Genomic DNA, 21,436 nt, shown 5'->3' with positions numbered 1-21,436 from the left:
CACCTAGTCCATTGAGGAAACAAACACCACCATTGTTCAAATTAACAGCCTCAAGGATGGTATGGAATGCTCTAAATTGAAAACTATTATCCTTTCCATGGAAAGAGCCAAATCAGCCTATTGGAACAACATCAAACATCATCTCTTCCATCAACAACCCATTGTTGATAGTAGCAATAGTTGATCTATCAGGAAGAGGGAACCCTTCAAAATCGTGTAGAAGTTTTCTATATTGTTGTAAGAGGTCTTGCAAGTGTAACAGAGCTTGATTCTTAGCTATAGATTGACAAACACCAACACCAACACACCTTCTCTGTAAGCCATGAAAAAATACTCTGAAAGTTCGGCACAAAATTTGACCCAAAGCTGTCCGGGAGATATAGGCTAAAAAAAAACCAAAATTATGACAAAAAGTTGACGCAGCTAGAATCTTGTTTTCTAAAATGTAGCTTCTTGAAGACACATATACCACTCATCATCTCTCACTTCACATGCAACCTTAAAATAGGGATACAACTGCCCATTCACTGTTCGTACTTCCTCAAAAGATTTGTAGCATTTACACACTGTGAGTAGCATGCGTAGATTAGTATAGCTCACCTACACTCGGGCTAATATTATACATAAGTCTAATCACATTTTTCTTTTTTCTTTTAGTCCATGACCAAAGAGAAGAATTCCACACCCACTTGCAAGGGAAATCACCATATACCAGGCTATTTGCTTCTGTATGCAATTGATTAGCTCTGAACCATTCAGTGAGAGTAGTTCTTCGGTTCCCATCACAAAACACGCAAATCATCATGGTCATTAAATATAACATGATTTTTCAAGGGAAGATGAGCATGCAACCTTTGTATATTTGTCTTTTCATCATGCAGATCATATTTGTATATGCGCCAACTTGCCTCTGATATAGACACGTACCGTGCATCCAGATATTGACTAACCTCTGATGTAGACACGTACCGTGCATCCAGATATTGACTAACCTCATCAATAACCCATGTGTATCTTGCAACTCTATAGTAGCTCTATCATGTCCCTTATATACATACTTATACAAATATTTTACTGCTATAATTGTAGAGCATACTTCTATGTTAATATGGGCTTTGTATCTCATAGAGAGAAATATGCATAATATTGCCGTTGAGTTACTGTCTTTGTCTCCTCATTCAAACCTTTTTTATTCCTACCATGGATTGGAATTCCAACATGCCAACCATCCTCTCCTCGAGGAAACATAGGAACAAATAATAGAGGTATATATGAATGATGCAAATTAGATATTCTTTTTATAGCACCTGTGCAAGACATTATTTGAATATCTCTATGACCTACATGAAAATCATCCCCTTGACGTGGCATGATAGCAGTTACCTCACTACTCGTAGAACTAAGTATTGCCTTGAGGTTGATCGAGCTTCACTAGTGACCATTCTTAGATCTCTATGTGGACCAGATTGTAACATTTCTCTCATTGTACGAAATGCACAAGCATACGGATTGTGTTCATACTTGTAACCTTTCAAGCACATTATGATTTAAAGAAGGCATCTCATTAAGTCTATTCTCCAATTCATGCTTTGTATCATACACATACAATTGGGCAGATTGAGGAGCTGCATCTCGTATTTCATCAGGTATTACAGAGCCAACACGATAATAGGTTACTCCATAGATTCGAAAATTAAATACACCTCCTCCCCTAGTAAAGTGATTGTCCAAGTGAGCACCAAGTGAACATTGTTATAAGAGCATATATTCTTCCTATATTCCTTAATTACATTATCATTACCAAGTAATAGATTAGCTAATGTCAGAGGAGGATTTTCCAAAGGCAATAAAGAGATATTCCCACTCGCACAACAATGTTTTCCCACATATTGTCGAAGCTTTCTTGATGCCTCACAAAAATGGCACTTGTAAAAGAAAGGGTCCCTAAAGAGTGAAGAGTACAATCTCCAGAATATAACACCATGGTTGTTGGGTGCTTAACATTTTGAGGAAATGAAAAAACATGCCTTATAGGATGACATCCGGATTTAATATCTTTCACATTGCCAACATAATAGGAAGTAGGTTGAAAATCTTCAACACAACCAATCTCATCTATAGGTGGTTCATTTAAATCGAAAGAAATAGGGCCCTTTGCCATATCTCTATGTGCTTGAACATTCGAATTTTGATTGCTAAGTTCTTGAAGAATTGTAGTAGTAGAAGTTGCTCTATTACCCAAATCTAAGTGAATTCCAGCATAGAATTCTCTATGCTCCTCATTTTCAACCCTTCTAAATGTTTCGATCTCATTTACATTAAGGTACTCCATTAAATTTAACATTTTTTTTTCAAATGCTAGCCCTTGTTCGTGAACAATTATGGTGAGAAACGCCTTGTCCATCCAAAATTTTAAGCCAACTGACTTAGTTCGCGAGCTTAGGTATGTACAACTAGCCATCTTCAAACTGCTTTGAAAAAGAGAAAAGTAACTATTAAATTTATTTTTACATTTATTATCTTATTAAATTTATTCTACTTTAAGTGCCATTATCCTCACATATGATCTTGGCACGTATATCATATATATGACCCCACTCTTAAGGATAGACTCCGCACATATGATCTTGGCACGTATATCATATATATGACCCTACTCTTAAGGATAGACTCTGCACATTAGCAAACATTGTGTAATTATTAGAGAGATTTAGAGAGACAAATACAATCAATTTTCACTAATAAGTGATAACCTCTCTCCATCTCTCACCTTTATTTTCACTAATAAGTGATAACCTCTCTCCATCTCTCACCTTTATTTGCTAAACAAAGGCATTAATCCAAAGAGAGAGAGAGAGAGAGAGAGAGAGAGAGAGAAGCATAGAACTATATTTAAAACATGTTGAGAGATAAAGAAAGAAAGACCAAAGAATAAAATACAAAAGGGAGATATAAAGACTTTGAGAAAATAGGAAATTCATTAATATCGCCCAGAGTGTCAAAGTAAAAAAGTTGAGTACAATTTTCTCTTAGACAAAAACATCATGCTCTCACAAAATCTCTAAGCAACTGTCTTGCTTTCCAACATACAGCTCATCTTCTTCATAATAGCATTGAGTCGATTAATGGATATCTTTAGACTCAATACCTCCAAACCTAATGTATGTACTTGCTCTTTTAATGAATCGATTTGTTCTTTACATTCCCTAGTACATCCACCTAGACGCCCCCCAATTTCAACGTGCAAACTTTCCATAAAGAAAATCATGTCTAATTGGTTGGCCTCCATGTGAGCATTGCTATATCGAGAGGGCGATGAAGATGATGTGTCAACTCATCTCTCATCATATCTCCCCTTTGAGTGCCACTTCCACAGTCCTCATCTCGAATGGCATCTAAGAACTCCTTGTGCAAGCAACTTGATTTTTCTCAGTGCACTCGCATATGTCCACAATAGTCTATAGATATTTAGCGCTTAGCTGTTCTAATATGGAGACCTTGACCGAGCAAGGTTTTTTGCAACACGAACATTCATTAGCTCTGGCAGGGTAGACAAAGCCACATCAGAATTGAAAGGTCCACATGCCTCCACTATGGCTTTTGATCCGTTGTTACCATTAGAGATCTCCATTTGCTAAAATCCAAATTGAAGATCTTTAAAGTTTAGAATATTCTCTTAGGTCATATATTCTCTCTCTAGAGCTTACTCTACAATCAAATGCAATGTCATGTGCCACTAAGGTATTAAATACTATTTATGAGACAGTAAGAGATATACAAAATATTTTAATGTGCGGTGTCCTCTCTCTCTCTCTCTCTCTCTCTCTCTCTCTCTCTCTCTCTCTCTCTCTCTCTCTCTCTCTCTCTCTCTCTCTCTCTCTCTCTCAACTGCAAATACATAAATATATAGAGAACAAAGGGCAACAATAAGACCTACCTCAAGTTGAAGAGAGAATGATATTCGAACCACTAGCTTTGTTGGCTAGTAACCTTGTGCCTTGCCTCTACAAAATCACACACACAAACCAAAACAACAAGAAACTTATGATCTCTCTCTTTCTCTCCCTCTCTCTCGATTTCTCAAAGGCAAGGGTAACTATTTGTGTGTTACATGTGTGTGTGTGTGAGAGAGAGAGAGAGAGAGAGAGAGAGAGAGAGAGAGAATGATCAATAACCTCAAAGATAATTACATCATTAACTTCATCAATTTCTTTCTTGGAATGCACTTCAATATTTTCCTAATAATGAAGTGATTTTCCTCAAGGCTCCTACATTTGCTACCCATAATGTAAAAGCCATCTAATAATCCCAATGCCTCTTTGATTAAGAGGAGCTTGAGATTGCCATCTAATATGTAAGGGTCTAAGACTACGTAAATATACCATGGGTTAACATCATCCCATCCATCAAACCCAAGAAGTTTCTGTTTTGGGCTAGGTTGGCACCAAAAAAACCTAATTGTGTGTGTGTTGCTTATCTTGAACTTACTCTCTATAAAAAATACATTATACTATACAACTTTTTGTAATATGTATGTGCATCCATGTGTTCTCTACAAGTGTGTGTGTGGGAGTGTTTGTGGGTGTGGGTTTGGGTGTGCGTGTGTGTGGGTGTGTGTGTGAGTGTCAACATATGTGTATGTATATAGGCACTCTCTCTCTCTCTCTCTCTCTCTCTCTCTCTCTCTCTATGATTCACATGCTCCCATAGCTATATTAAAAAAACATAACATGGGCAACATACATCTTGAACTTGCTCTCTATTTAAAATACATTACACTATACAAGGTTTGGCATATGTACGTGCATCCATGTGTGTGTGTGTGTGCGATCTTGAACTTGCTCTCTATTTAAAATAAAAAATACATTGTACAAAGTCAAATATTGTAATATGTACATGCATCCTTGCATACTATGTTTGGGTGTGTGTGTGTGTGTGTGTGTGTGTGTGCGGGTGTGTGTGCCACCATATGTGTCTAATTTATGAACATAAAATAGAAAACAACATGACATGGGCAACATACATCCAAGACACACACATATCAACATCCTAGATTCCTTTATTAATGGTGGTTGATGGTGGAACCTTCATTTCCTTAAAAAAAACATACACGCAGTCAGTCTAACTCCTCTGTCTTTATCTTTTTATCTCTCACACACACACACATGCAACGAATATAGCACACAAATCCTCTCTCTCTCTCTCTCTCTCACATGCGGGCAACATACAACATACATCTTGAACTTGCTCGCTATTTAAAATACAAATTTTGGCATATGTACGTGCATCCATGTGTGCTCTACATGTGTGTGTGTTTGTTGGCTCATCTTGAAAATAGTCTCATCTTGAGCTTGCTTCTATCTCACACACACACACACTGAAAGAAATTTGTGGTAGAACACACACTGCTTCTCTATAGCTCCTCTATCACGTTGATCACAAAACCACGGCACTCTACACCCAGCCAACCATCCCAACATAAGTGATCCACAATCAAGCATCAACACACTTGGGAATAACATCTACTAGAAACATTAGGAGGCACCACCCTTGAGAGACCAAGGGACCCAAACACCAACAACCATCAACAACCAATAGCTTCCAAACGCCAACGCTTGAAAGCATTATGATCATCTTTTATCAGCACCTTTCGCTCTCTTAGCATAAACCCTTAGCACTCAAACTCACTCTTGGTCCATCATTTTGGCATTGAATACATACGGCTTTTGGCAGAAGAACTCATCTCATCATCTTCATATATCATCATTAAAACTTCATCATCATGCAAGATCTTCACACAACACCCTTATGCATATGCTATATATCTTTACAAGATGGTAGGATGATGCAATACATACTCAAGGGACAATATTGATCAGACTTGCACAAAGGAAAGAGAAACAAGAGATATATGTCTTCAATACGTGCTGGCAACCCATCATAGCCTTTCATCAGTATATTGCCTTTTACTCACGAGAACAGCATTACAGTATATACTGGCTAGTCCTCCTTCTTGCAAGGCTCCTCTTAGCAAAAGAGGAGGTATCTCTCTTGGCCAAATGCCAAACCATCACAATCATCAAGGATAAGTCATTAATTGTCTTTAATTGAGGCAAGAACATGGCCTCAACACTCATTACACATAGCTTCCTGATTAATAAGAGACCAAAATCTCAACAACAACACGATCATAATGATAATACCTCAAACTAGACATGCCAATAGCATGCCCACATTGTCAACAAAGCTACAATGTGAGGTTAACTCCTTCAACTCCAGCAACAAGAATCATCAAGGAGTTTACCTCCTCCACAAGCTTCAAGATCTTCAAAACCTCAGTAGCCCAGCATGACAGCATCATGTTAGCTCCATGTGTGACTTTGGGTAGCCTGGCATCACCATTCTTTCTCTCTTTTTTTCTCCTTCTCACTAATAATGGATCACCCAAAAGCACAACACCCTCACTGTTATTGCAAGTAGGCGACTCCCCGACTTCCAACCTCTCCATACAGCTTCTATTCCTAGCTTTAATCAGAAGCATGCCATTTGTCATTCTTTTTCCTTCTACTTTTCCCATGCATCTTCTAAACCCGACTTCCACGTGGTTGGAGTCCTTGCTTGACTGTGGCCACCGCCACCTTGCCTTTTCTAAGCTTAGGCTAAGGCTTAAACCTTAGCAACATCACATTAAATAAAAATGGCGTTAGCCCCCATTCCCACCTTATACAAAGGTCTCCACAATGTTCTATTGCCAGTAGTTTCAAAGCTATGTTGATATCATCAAGATCAAAGAGAATCACACTCCTCCTACATGACCTGAGCAAGCACACATCCAAAGAACATCATAGGTCAAGTCCAATGACACATGCAAAACTAATGTTCAAGGCGCAAAACTGAGTGTCCAAAAAAACCCCCAACAACACATACAACAAATACAGCGCACAACTCCTCTCTCTCTCTCTCTCTCTCTCTCTCTCTCTCTCTCTCTCTCTCTCTCTCTCTCTCTCTCTCTCTCTCTCTCTCTCTACACACACACACACATGCATGCAACATACAACATACATCTTGAACTTGCTCTCTATTATACATCTTGAACTTGTTGTAATATGTACGTGCATCCATGTGTGCTCTACATGTGTGTGTGTGTGGGAGTGTTTGTGGATGTGGGTGGGTGTGTGTGTGTGTGTGGGTGTGAGTGTCACCATATGTGTGTGTGTGTGTGTCCAAGCGTAGGCAAACTATTGTGCAGGACAGCCACCCTAATGCCATTGATGCATAAATTTATTTTGATGCGATGCATGAGGGATTTGCTGATATTCGCAAGGCTTGGAATAAGCCGATTCTTGAGCTCAAAGTGTATATTGCTTTGCCCACTATCGTTTCGCCCATCAAGCGATTTTTTGAAAATGCAGTCATCTTGTTCTTCCCTGGGAAAATGCCAAATGCTAATGATATGGCACAATGGTTGAATGCTGAGCTCAAAGCATATGCAGTCGATGGTGTGTATTTTGCAGCACGGGGTTTTTATGAGGTGTTATGCTCTGAGCCGCACTTTAAACAAATGCTATTGGAAAAATTACCCATGTATTTTGGTGCTCAGATGATACATGTCTTGCCTTGGTCCCATAAAAGACTATCAAAGTTTGATCCGCCGGTAAATGTCCGGTCTGGGTAGAGTTAATGGAGTTCCCTAAACGCGGCGGATGCATTACCCCCACCATGATCGCTACTAGCCTTAGCAAAGTCATTTGCCCTCCTCGACAAAATGAGAATGGGAACATGTTTTGCATTCTTTGGGACACAGATGTTCCCACACCTCCCTCGATTGTGTTGCAAATAGATGGCATTACAATGGGTCCTGCTTTTTTTGAGTTGAAATGGGGTATGTTTGCTGGAGCTTTCTTTAAATGCAAAACTTTTGGTCATATGGCTTTGAAATGCCTAGATGCTCTTTTACGGCCACCTGTTGCTACCATGCACCCCTCACAAACAAGCGAACCCACTCAAAATCAGCAACCTCAAAAAGGAAAATCCCCCTCCTTGGTGGAACAACCCCTTGATAAGGGCAAGGGCAAGGTGGTTGCACAACTCATGTTTCTTCTCCTCCAGTTAAAATCACTGATAAATCGGATGCTTTTGCATGGTAAATGCCCAAAAAGACAATCCTTGCAAAACCTCACGTGGTTCCTACTCATAACTGGAGTGCTTCCGTTCCTTTAAGTGGTCATTCCACTAGCTCATCTGAAGTTAGTGGAGTTGGAAAATTATGGGCTGTAGTGGTAAAATTCGGCGCTATTCATGATGTCAATATATATGAGTTGGGACATGTTGCTATGGCCTCTAATTCGCTTACTCCTGTGTCAAGAGATATAGGGAGTCAGACACCTATGCATATAAAACCGTGAACTTCTTGTTATCCTACATTGTACATATGTACATACCGTTAAAATGCATCAGCTTTAATGTACAGGGCCTCTGTGATCCGAATAAATGGAGGCTCTTTTGGGCATATGTGACTAGTACACATCCGCATGTAGTACACATCCGCCGCATGTAGTCTGTAGTCTGTGTGCAGGAGTACAATCAACACCTCTTTGCTGGACAACATGGTGTTTTTGCTAGTTATCAAATATTTTATGCTCGCAACATGATTTTTCAGGCACTTTTATCATGGTAAAGCATGAGCTGCAACCATCTATTGCATATACTGATCTGCATGGCCGTTGGCTCATAGTGCAGTGTCTCATTAATGGCCAGATTTATGAATTTGCTAGTGTTTATGCTTCATAGACCTCTCTTAAACGAGATGAGTTATGGCATTCTATTTGCGCTTATCCTTGGGTTGCAAATGCTTTTCTCACTGGAGACTTCAACAATTCTCCGGATTATGAGGATAACTGCTCTCACCATTCTCACATGCTGCAGGCTGAGCGTGACGAATGGAATCAGATGCTTGTGGTTTTACATGCTTTTGATTTACGATGTCAACTTATGTCAACCACTCCTGGGTTCATGAATGAGGCACATACCTTGGAAGGCCTTTCTACTGAAGAGGAATTGCAGTCTGCTCTTCAATGCCTAGGCAAATGGAAATCCCCAAGTTGGGATGGCTTGACAACATAAATTTTCCATGTTTTTGGGCCCACTCTCAAGCTTCCTTTGTTGTGTACGATCAATCTATTATCATGGCATATATTCAGTTCCACCTTCCTTTGTTGCCATGGACTCGCAGACAGATTGACTCATTTATGTCTCGTGCTATGGAGTGCCTTTGGAAGACTTAGTCAGATCGTAAGGGTATTCATTTGTTGAAAGCTGCTTGGATATGTTCGCCAAAGATGCATGGGGGATTGAATATTCTTGATATACACTACCATGTCTTTGCCATGTTGCTTATTGACTTTGCATTTCCAAAATAGCCCTGGACCAAAATGTTGGCAGCCCTATGTGTCAATATGAGAGTTGATGCTTATGGCACTCGGTTTTGATTGCTCTGATGTCATTTTTGGGCATATCACTTCTGGGTTGTCCTTATGCCACTTCTTTGATTACAGTTTGGTAGCATATCCTTTGTTATCTACATTGATCTAGTAGGCCTCCAAATAGAGGGAACTCTTTTCGCACTCAGAGAATTCATTGGAGTCGGGATTTTCCTCGACCACTTACTTTGGATCATCCTCGACCAGCCTATCATTTATCAGTATTGGGTATCCGTTTTGTGCACGATGTTGTGGATGAACATGGCATGGTTTTGTCTTTTCCTAGAGCACTCTGGACTTTTCATTTAGGAATGTACCACCGTCCGATTTGGTGTGAGATTATTCAGCTATTGGAGCCCTCTTCTATATCTATGATTGTGGTCATATTGACGACAATAGTTGGTTTTTGATTTTGTTATTTCTCTTCCTAGCTTTTGCCTCTCTTTGGGCTTTCTTTTCAAGCTCCTCTTCTTGTTTCCTTTCAAACTTCTCTTCCTAGCTTTTGCTTCTCTTCGAGATTTCATTTCAAACTTCTTTTCCTAGCTTTTGCCTTTCTTTTGGGCTTTCCTTTCAAACTCCACTTCTTGTTTCCTTTCCTCTTTCCTATCTTACGTTAATGGCATGTAATCACATTTTAATTTGCTACCTTTGATAGAGCATTCCATTTCAACCTCATCAAGAGTTTTGATTTGAATAGAAGCTTGTGTGATAATTTTACAGACACAGAAGGGTCCAAGTCTCCTATATTTTAGCTTACATTTGCAATTTTATACATTGTACATAAGAACTAGATCTCCTTCATTCGTGTCATTTTTATTTTTTAGATTGTTGTCAAAATTTATTCCGTGTCATTCATCTTGAACCACAATCTTCATGCTGCCCATAAAGTGTTCCATTGGCTTAAATATCTCAATTCCAAATGCAAGGTTGAAAGGAGTACATTTGTTTGCTCTTTTGTAAGCCTTGCATATAAGACCATAAAGCTCTTGTGAGCTTATTCTCCCAATCATTCCTACTAGCTTCCATTGTCTTAGTGAAAATACTTGTAAATTTTTTTTGTTTGTATAGTACGTAGTAGACTTGCGATGTGCTATAAAGAATTGCCAATAGAAATCTAACCACCTCAATTGATGAAGTGAGAACCTTTGCTGCTAACAAGTTTCAATGGATAGCTAAATGTGGCAATATCATTCTCATGCAAAAAACTAGCAATAAAATTCGGTGGTGTAAGATATGGTAAGTTTTCAAGGGTCAACGAGCCCAAAATAGTGCTAATGGTTGGCCCAATGCCGGATCGCATGGGAAAGAATGCGTGTAATTTGGAGCATAGCTGGGGCTCGTGGGCTTTAGCCCAACAGTAACACCCTGGCCTTTCCAAAGGGAAGTATAGGGCACCAAAATGTTGTTTTGCATTTCCATTAAATACGTTCTAAGAGTGTTTTTCTAAGGTTTCATTTTTAGGGTGTGCTGACTTCTTAAAAATTAAAATTAAAAGTTTTAGAGCATGTGCGGCATGTGCCCGACTAAAGGATTGTGGGATCCGGTAGCATTATCATTATAATATACTACAACAGCGTGCTTGCCATTGCCTTCTGTAGACTTTCTGACCTTGGCCGGAGTCCTGCCTGCGCAGAGGGCCCGATTGGTGGGACAAAGGCATCTTGGCGTCTTGTTTGGTCATCTGCAGGAATAACCCTGCTTGCTTTGCTAACGTAAAGGACTGTCTTCCTCACGCAACAACAGCAGGAGCCTGCAAACATGATGGATCCGGAGATGATCAGGATGGCTCAGGAGCAGATGAGCAGGATTCCGCCTGACGAATTCATGCGAATGCAACAGCAGGTAAGCCCTTGCCAAGCGTTTGTGTTTTTCTTCTGTTTGTCACTGTACGGCCATGGGACCATGCCCGTCTTTGATGTATATCACCATGGGACAACCGTCCTGTTTTTGCAGTTTCCCAGAGAAATCTTAGTTACCTTGCTCCATGGCAAAACTTACATGTTTTGGCATAATCCCATGGAAACCTTAGTTCTCTTGGCCCATGGCAACCTCTCCCGCTCTGGTAAAGTCCCTTAGTAGCTCCTAGTAGTTATCTTGCCCCATGACAACCTTTCCTGTTTTAGGAAAGTCCTAAAGGGGAAGGGGTCATAGTCACCCCTGGTCATTATTCCAACCTCCTATTAAGGGCATATAGGGGTCTTTGTTACCCTTGCTCAGTCTTTCGACCATGGGAAAACTTTCCTAATTGGCAAGTCTGGTCCACTCAGAACGTTTTACTGGATATCTTCCACCACCGTGGAAAACCTCTCCTGATCTGGCTACTCATATCATTACAAAAGACCTATGGTTTTCCTGATTTTGTAAGGCGTCACTTGGAGGTGGTGTTCTTCACTGCTGCCTAGAAGAAGGTTTAAGTCATTGTTTTGACTAGGGTGTTGCATTTAAAATCAGCATTCTCAATCAGCACGAAAGTGTATCAGGAAAACCCATGGGCATTGTCATTAAATGAGCATTTGTATTGCATTCTATGGTTTTAATCCTTGCAGCCTGAGTGGAGATCCAACAATTATGACATGAATAGGTTGTGTTTTTGTTGGGGTGCCAAGATCATCTTGTTACACCAAACTTTTGTTATACAAGACCTGACTTTCATCCCTGCAGCCTTACTATCTCAGTTTACCTGCTAAGGTCATCTTGTTACAACCTTTGTTATGTAAGGCCCAATTCTCACCGGCCCAATTCTCATCCCTTGATCCGTGCAGTAGTTACTCTTCTTTAGGAGGTAGTTTTACTAACTCTCCTAAAGTTATGGCAAGTGAAGTCCAAGGTTGATGAGGAAAGTAGATGATTACGATGATTTGGCAACCCACAAATATATATGCACCAATGCTACTGGCTAGCCAATTTGGGAGGCTTAAGAAGCTTCAATAACTGAGTTTGTTCCTCACAAGCATGGAGGAAGAACTTTGCAAGTAGTCCCCTAGCGTCAAGCCGGCGAAGGGAAGCGGGAACTATATGGAGAATTTGATGGAGAGGGACTCCACGAAGGAGACTGTTTGTGGTGTGAACTGCGTCTCTCCTCTGATATATGTAGGTGTAGAATGTTGATTGTCGGATCAGGAGCAAAGCTTGTCCGGTGCATCCTCACCTGCATCCAAAGGAGTGGAAAACCTTCCTTCAGGAAGTTTCACCACCTCCTCGTCAAAATTGTCACGCCCTTGCTGAGAAGTACGAGTTGTGGTAGACACCAAATCCGGAACACTAGGTGCTCAGGGTGTCCATAGTGTCAGCGCTTGTTCACCCTTCTGGCCCTTGATGCCTTTCATGTTGTTGACAATACCCATAATGTTGTCAATTGTTCATAAGACCATATACTAGCCTTGCTAATGTCCTAAATGCTGTCTAAACCAGAGAATATGTTGAGATTTATGCCATGGCATAGGTGTGCACGTGACATCCCTCTCCTACTAAACTTGATGACAGGGTGGACACACTGTCATCCTTCCTTCTATAAGCCCAGTGGAGCATGCAGTGACAGACTCAATCGCGTGTCCAAGAGATAAAAATATATACAAAGAGAGGGGAGAGAGAGAAGGGAATAGGGATCTTGCAAAGTACACCACATTGAGCGGGGAACAGGCCTTGCCTCCTTTCAAGAATTTATTCAGGAACAATCCACGGGCACGTTGGCCAGGATCAATACAATCAATGAATACAAAACAAACAGATATGTTGACAATATCGAAATTCAAGTCCAAGTCCAAGTTTATATCCAAGTCGAAGTCGAAGTCTAGGTCCAGGAAACACTCGCTCATCCCATGAGTAATCTCCACAACTCCTATAGCCTTGTCGATGAAGAAAGCCATAGAAAAGCGCTTTCTCGTAAGAAAATTGATATAAAACTTGCTGTAATGGTTTTCGAGCGATAAAAACCTCCAAAAAGCAGTTTTTAGGGTTTTTGGAGCAGTTTTAGGGTTTTTGAAATTTTTTGTCCGTACAGTGACTAGTGACTGTACGGACAGATGATGATGTGGCATTGTAGTTGATGGAGGCACTTTGAAATCAATGAGCAGCAATGAAAAACTCCATGATTTGGTTCATAGATGATGATGGAGAAGATGATCTCAACACTTCAACGAAGATGGCAACGCGATGAAGAGGTTCTTCTTCAACTTGATGCTCAACAGAGGCTCATGCTTCTTTTATACTTGGGGAAGCCTTGCTTTTTGCCAAAAAGTGATGCTTTTGCGTTTTATTTTGGTTTTGGTCTTTTTAATAGTAAAATATTACTCAACTTTAGTCAAAAGTTCGTGTTTTGCTTTTCTAGCTTCAGGGCCTTGCTTTTTGGCCTTGGAGTTGCTTTTTGAAAAAGTGGCTTTTAGCTTTTTGGTCCGGATCAGTCTTCTCTTTCCAATGGTTTCCTTGGCTCGCGGTCAACCCTGTTTGACTTTTGACTTTTTTCTTGTTTTTCGACCAAGAATGGTGCTTTTTCTTAACTAAACCTTATGGACCTTGTTCCCATGTCTTCTTCCACCTATCTTGTATCCGGGCATGGGTTTCATCATGTACATCCCCTCCCGCTTAGATCGTAGTTCTCCTCAATTGCGAAGTGCAAGTGTTTTGTAACATGCAGTGGAAGTATTTGTAATTAAGGATCATGTCACACAAGTCTCACACCGCCTAATGTATCATGAGTTTCGTGAGGTTAGCAATCCACTTTCATGACTTCAAACTTTAAGAGAGAGAGAGAGAGAGAGAGAGAGAGAGAGAGAGAGAGAGAGAGAGAGATAGAAACCATACACCGTATGGGGTCCCGAATTACCCACTAAAGGGCCCCCTATCCCATTGCCGGAATAGTATTTGCTTTATTACTTTGAAGAGATTGACTTTGGGTTGACGATAAGCCAAACACAAGATCGCTGACCAAGAGTCGGGCTAAACTCTACATGGCTGTAGAAGCACCAATGATGACCAATCTCGAGCCTATGAACTCTTCCCAATGGAATGAGGGAAGGTTGGAAATCTGAGGCTGAGGTAGGGGCTGTTTGGGACTGTTCTAAGCTATGTATGAATGCTGAAAATGAATGGATGAATGCGGGTTACCTTCACCAAAGTGCTGTAGCAAAACGATGAAGATAGGAATGCTGAAATTGCTCCCATGCAGAAAACGCAAGGTGATCTGAAGGCTGAATGTTGTATGTTGATGTGTTTAGGTTGAGGAAGGCTGAATGCTCATGCGTTGATGCTCCTAGGTGCTGATGGATGAAACGTTGAGGGCTGAGGGACTGAATGCTTCAATCGCTTATGCTCCTTGTGCCGAAGGCTCCAAGCGTTGAAGGCTTGATTGATGAATTATGATGGAATGATGTAAAAGCATGCCTATTTATATGCACAAGTTGCTGGTCGGTTGGCATTTAATGCTGGCCGACTGCAGCATAAAAATGCTACATGACTTGTTCATGTAAAATAATGATTTTAAATGCTGTAAATTATGGAAAAAATGCCAGGTAAATGCTAATAAATATTCTAAAAATACTAGATGTTATTTGAAGGCTTCTGCAATGGATGAATGATATGCAATATGTAGAGTGCTTTCTAATGCAAACCCTAAGGTTTCTACTGACTCTACATGCATGAATGAATCTCTTCCAGTGGGTTAAGGGACTTGACTGACTAACTGACTCACTATGGCTGAGGAATGACCTACGTAGCTTGTGCTTGACATATCTTGGACTGAGGATTATAATGGGGTCACAGCATACGACAAATATCATCCTAAAGGATGCTAATACTGTACAATGTTGCACTGATGATGATGAGCTATCTTGTGACTATGCACTACAGTTTAGAGTGCATGTGACATGTTCCAAGCATATCCATATGTTCCATGTATGGTCTTTCCCGTACATGTGGTGCGTTCTTCTCGTCTGGCAACATCTATGCCTTTTCTTTGACCGATGTCCTTGTTCTTGATGGTATATGGCCTGTAACATGTGTTAGATATAAATGCATACTCACCTTCTGCAAAAACTAGACACAAGCTAGTCAACAAATAAGTATGCATCATTCACGTCCACTGGGTATTCTAGGTAGTCTGGAGCCTAGTGGACTATGACATGCTATAAATCCAAGCATTGTCCACACATCAAAAACAACAGTGCACAAGTAATGATCCTCCTGTTCATGGATTGTCTTGTCTGGTTTCATCGAAACTGTGCTGAGCCATCTACCCATTAGGACGGCTCAGACTATTCTCAAGGCCATCTGGTTACTAGGACTGTTGGAGCATTCTTCCATAGTCATCTGGGCCATTTGGTCGCATTGACCGCCCGACTATGAAATCCAATACGGTCATCTAGGCCATCTGGTCGCGATGACCGCTCGATTGCGAAGTCCAATAAAGTCATCTGGGCCATTTGGTCATAATGACCGCCTGACTGCGAAGTCCAATATATCTGGCATCATTGATGTCCAATGGGTCTTCTGGCATCGTTGCCTCCCATATACAAATCTCGTTCTGGCATCATTGCTGTCAATGGGTCATCTGGCATTGTTGCCACCCATATACAAATCTTGCTCCTTGGGCTATCGGGCATCGTTGCCACCCAAACTAGAGCATGTCCAAATAACCATTATAAGTAAGATAATGATCAATTCCAGTTCTCTCTCTCTCTCTCTCTCTCTCTCTCTCTATATATATATATATATATATATATATATATATATCTATATATATATATATATATATATATATATATATAATGAAAAGGGCTAGAGTTACAATCCCTCTGTGATATGCAGCGGAAGTCTTTGTATTGGTTGATCCTGTCACACAATATGCTCACACCGTCTTCTGTATCCTGAGTTTCGTGAGTTTAGCAATCCATTTCATTTACTTCAAACTTTAAAGAGATGAGAGAGAGATATGAACACTGTACACCAGATGGGGTCCCGAATTACCCACTGAAGGGCCCCCTATCCCGGTAACGAGATAGTATTTGCTTTATTACTTTAGAGAGAATGACTTTGGACTGTAGATAAGCCAAACGCAAGATCTCGGAGGATCGGAGTATGGCTGATCTGTACACTGCTGTAGAAACACCTCAATGACTTGATCTTGAGCCTATGCACTCCTCCCAAGGGCATGAGGAAGGGCTGCACACCTGAGGCTCAAAGAAGAAGAAGGTGGACTGTTCTACACACTGTTAGAATGCTGAAAACACATATGAATGCTGAGTTACCTTCACCAGATGACTGCTGAATGTGTTGATGATGCATAGAAGGCTGGACACTGATGCAATCAGCAGATTCAGGGCTGGAAACTGCTGTGGACTGAATCTTCAGGGCTAGCTTCTGCTGTGGACAGAAACGCTGATCTGTGGGAGTGTTGATGGACTGAAACGCAGACCTGTAGGGCTGCTGGACTGCAAAACACAGGTATCTGGAGCTGCTGGACAGAAACGCAGCACTGCTGCCCTGCTGAATCAGAAAACGCAGGAGAAAACAGGCTGAAATCTGGCGTAGAACTCTACTGTACTGTGGGCTGAACTATGGGCATGAACTGATGCTGAATCTGGGCTGATTAGAGGCTGAGGACAAACACCTAGGGCTGGACTGAAGCTATGGTTCTCAAGGGCTGGAGAAGAAAGCTTATGGGCACTAGGGCATGGATTAGTCTTATGCTGAGAGCAAGAGAGAGAGGAGAGCTCTTAGCACAATGAAGACTGAATGAGCAAAAGAGGCTCTAGGCAAGCCTATTTATACTAACTGGGGGTTGGTCATTTAATAAAATTAATATTTATAAATGCCCAATAATGCAAATAATGATAATAAATACTAATAAATATGGAAAAAATACCAGATAAATCCCAGTAAATTCCCTAAGGCTTTGGGGATGTTCTAAATGATGCACAGGCATATGTATGCATGTTATGCAAGATGCAGAGTGCTTTCTGATGCAAACCCTAAGGCTTCTACTGACTCTACATGCATGAATGATTCTCTCCAAGTGGGTTAAGGGACTTGACTGACTGACTGACCCACTAAGGCTGAGGAATGACCTACGTAGCTCGTGCCTGACTTATCCTGGACTGAGGATGTACAATGGGGTCACGGCGTACGACAAATATCATCCTATTGGGTTCCACAACTGTACAACTGCTGCACTTCTGATGATGAGCCATCTTGTCACCATGCACTTAGTGCAGAGTGCATGTGACATTCCCTCCTGATTAGCTTGGCGGCAGGTTCATGGCTTCCAAGTAGTCCGCCAATAACTGGGGGTACTCCTGGAAGAACTCCTCGTCGAGCCATACGGCTTCGTGGGTGCCTCGATCTCGAAATTTCGTATAGAACTGACGAATCCGTCGACCGGAACCATGCTTCCATCGATGAAGAAGGATCTGCTCAGGCTCAATAACTTCTGCCTCGTCTACCACGTCTGGCTGCTGTTCATTTGAAACATCAAACACTTCTGGACCAACATATGGTTTTAGCCAAGAAACATGGAAAACATCATGCATTGTTCAACTGGCAGGCAACTTTAACTTCATTGAGACATCACTTATCTTCTTAACTATTGGAAAAGGGCCAAAACTACGGAATGAAAGCTTGGGACAACGTTTGCCCACTTGTTTCAATCTCTGCTTCATGATACGCAAATAGACCCAATCCCCTTCCTTGAAGTGGACATCTCGTCTAGATTTATTTGCCTGTCTGCTATATGCTTCCTGAGCTTTGGTCAAGCGGTCTTTGACTGACTCAATGATCTCGGAAAATGCTTCCGTGGTTTTATTAGCCTCTAAAGATGGAGACACCATTCTCGTCAAAAGAGAAGAAAAACGGCGACCAAAGGCTGCTTCATATGGAGTCCGTCCGACACTGGATGAATGCGTGTCGTTCAAGATAGCTTGGACCAATGGAAGATAGTGCTCCCATTTGGACTGCTGGTCATGACAGTATGACTTGAGGACATCAAAGGCTAACTGATTATAAATTTCTGTCTGGCCATCTGTCTGGGGATGGAATGCACTAGACAACTGCAACTTAGTTCCAAAGTTATCAAATAATGCCCTCCAGAAATGCGAGGTAAACTTGGAATCTCTATCTGATGTTATGGTGCTAGGCAAACCACAAATTGGATACCAATGCTTGAGAAACAGACGGGCTACGTCCTCGGCTGTGGCCGTATGCTTGCATGGGATGAGCATGCAGAACTTACTGAAGCGATCCACAATGGTAAAACACTGAGTGTTACGGGATCCAGTGGATGCTGGTAGAGGCCCTACAAAGTCCATAGATATGTCGATAAAAGGTCCGTCGGGGATAGGCAAAGGTTGAAGTAAACCTGCCTTCTTTGTATGGGGAACCTTGACTTTTTGACAAATCTTACAGGCTTGTACATGTGCATAGACATCACGCCTCATCTTTGGCCAATAAAAGGACCGTTCTAATTTCTCGAGGGTACTGTTGATACCCCTATGTCCTCCAACTAAGGAGTCATGGGCATCATGGAGAAGAGCAGAACGCTTTTCTCGAGTTACACAGAGACGGTTCTTGTAGAACAACCAACCGTTCTGTACTGAATAGTGGCCAGGCTCAGAAGTGAGGGCCAAACTATACTGAGTACCAAACTCAGGGGAGTCAACATATTGGTCTTTCATACTATCCAAGTCCTTCCCCGTGATTTCGAGAATGGTAGCTTCTTGGACTGCCTGGATGCTGGACTTTCGACTGAGAGCATCTGCTACTGGGTTATGCTTACCAGGGATGTATTCAATCATACCTCCAAACTGTTGGAAGATTTGACTCCACCTGGCCTGTCGATCACTCCACTGGGCACTTGGCATAGTCTGAAGCCACTTAAGTGCTTGGTGGTCTGTTTTCACTGTGAAAGCCTGTCCATAAAGAAAAGGCTTCCAATGTTTGAGCGCTGTGATCACACCCAAAAGCTCTTTGTCATATACCGAATAATTCTTTTCGGCGACATCCAACTTTCTGCTGTAATATGCCACGGGTCTATTGTCCTGTTGGAGGACTGCACCTATGGCTACATTGTTGGCATCGGTGATGACCTCGAAAGGTTCGTCCCATGATGCTAACTTTAATACAGGTGCTTCTGAGGCAGCTTTCTGGAGTGCACGGAATGCCTGTAACTGAGACTTTCTGCTTGCGAGTCTTCACCCCCTTGAGCAAGTCGGTAAGAGGTGCTGCAAGGTTGGAAAACTGATGGACATGTGTGCTATAGGCCTGACAAAGACCTACGAATGAACGGATTTCTTGGGCGGTCTTAGGAATATCCCAATCTAAGATCTCCTGAACCTTGGATGGGTCCAGTCTAATCCCATCGGAACCGATGATGTAGCCCAAATACTGAACTTCTTTAACACCAAAGATAGACTTTTTGGCGTTTATGTAGAGCTGATTATCTCGCAAGAGTTGCAAGACTTTCTCCACATCTTTCTCATGCTGCTCCGCAGTGGCTGAGAAGACTAGTATGTCATCAAGAAATATGAAGACACACTTCCCAATGTGGACTGCGAAAATCCTAGACATCATCTTATTGAACGTTGCGGGTGCATTTGTAAGCCCAAAAGGCATGACTACGAACTCGTAGTGACCACGCTCTGTCCTGAAAGCTGTTTTTGGAATGTCAGCTTCAAAAATGCGGACCTGATGGTAACCACTCTTGAGGTCGATCTTAGTGAAAAATTTAGCACCGTCTAAACGCTCCAAAATGTACTCTATCCTGGGCATAGGAAACTTGTTCTTGATAGTAAGTTTGTTTAATGCCCTGTAGTCTACACAAAGGCGTGCAGACTTGTCCTTCTTTTGGACAAATAGGATAGGTGCAGCAAATGGGGAGGAAGAAGGCCGAAAAACATCTATTTTCTGACTGATACTTCTTTTGCTCCTCTGGAGGAAGATAACCTCCAGTAATGCCTGCTTTAGCCTTTTCATCAGGGGTTTTCTTAGGTTCTTTATCCTTCTTACCCCCTGAACTGGAGCTATTACTGCTGTCCTTCTTAGCATCTTTAGAAGATGCGTTACCTTTCCCTGACTGTGCAGCTGATTGCTGCTGCTGGGGTTTGGTACTGGACTGAGATGTCTGCTTGGGCTTGCCCCCGTTGAGCTTCATTTCTTCATTCTGAGCGAGAGTCAGAGCCCGGTCATATGTACTTGGTTCAAAGTTACGAACTGTGAACCGAATGTTGGAGTCCAATCCACGAATGAATTGCTCCATCTTGGCCTGCTCAGATAACCCTAACTGCTGTGCTAAAGTAATAACCTTACCGGAAAACTGAAGCACTGGGGAACCGTTCTGTCTGAGTCCATAGAACTCGTCTTTCAGACCGGTCATGTACTGGGGCGGGAGAAATCTGGTCTTCAGGTCATGGACAAAGATGTCCCAGTCAAAGGCTGTGACACCTGTGGCCTGGTCAGTATGAATACTAGACCAATGCTGCCACCAAGTGACTGCCTCACCAGTGAGATGGGGAGCCGCTAAGTGGACTTTGTCTTGTGGGTCTGTGATCCTAGCTAATGGAAAATGAGCATTAAATTGATGAACAAATTGATTAACTGAAGAATGATCACACTTACCATCATACTTGCTGAAATTCGGTTGACTGCGAATGATGGTGGTTGAAGCTGCTGCGGGATGCTGGCTGGTGACACCTATGACTGGGGAGACTGAGGAGAGCTGCTGATACCTCAAGTGTATGGCCTCCTTTTCCCGTTGGTGTTCGAGCAACATACGTTCTCGATCAAGCTCACGTTGGTGTTCCCGAGCGGCGAGTTCAGCCTGACGCCGGTCTTCGTCGATCCTGCGTTGGGCTTCCTCATAGTCCCGTCTTTCTTCTTTTTCTCTTCTCCTTCGGGCCTCGTCCTCTCTCCTTTGTTGTTCCATCTGAAAGAAGAGGGAGATGTAGTCGGGTGCTGCTGGAGGTGTAGAAGGA

General features: G+C 41.8%; 1 protein-coding gene across 1 annotated transcript in view; it reads left to right on the top strand.

Annotated features, from left to right (window-relative positions):
• Positions 1–10,888: 10,888 nt before the first annotated feature.
• Positions 10,889–21,436, top strand: part of LOC147611768 (outer envelope protein 61-like) — a 47,168-nt gene continuing 36,620 nt past the window's right edge. Inside the window, exon 1 of the mRNA XM_086784832.1 lies at positions 10,889–11,321. Coding sequence (XP_086640958.1) covers positions 11,238–11,321 — 84 coding nt within the window. The 5' untranslated portion in view covers positions 10,889–11,237. The remainder of the gene's footprint in view (positions 11,322–21,436) is intronic.

This window comes from Cibotium barometz, chromosome 47 (assembly GCF_041138505.1).
Source record: "Cibotium barometz isolate CiBa-2024 chromosome 47, ASM4113850v1, whole genome shotgun sequence".
Taxonomy (NCBI): domain Eukaryota; kingdom Viridiplantae; phylum Streptophyta; class Polypodiopsida; order Cyatheales; family Cibotiaceae; genus Cibotium; species Cibotium barometz.
The sequence above is the reverse complement of the archived record's forward strand: the minus strand, read 5'-3'. Positions and strand labels throughout refer to the sequence as shown.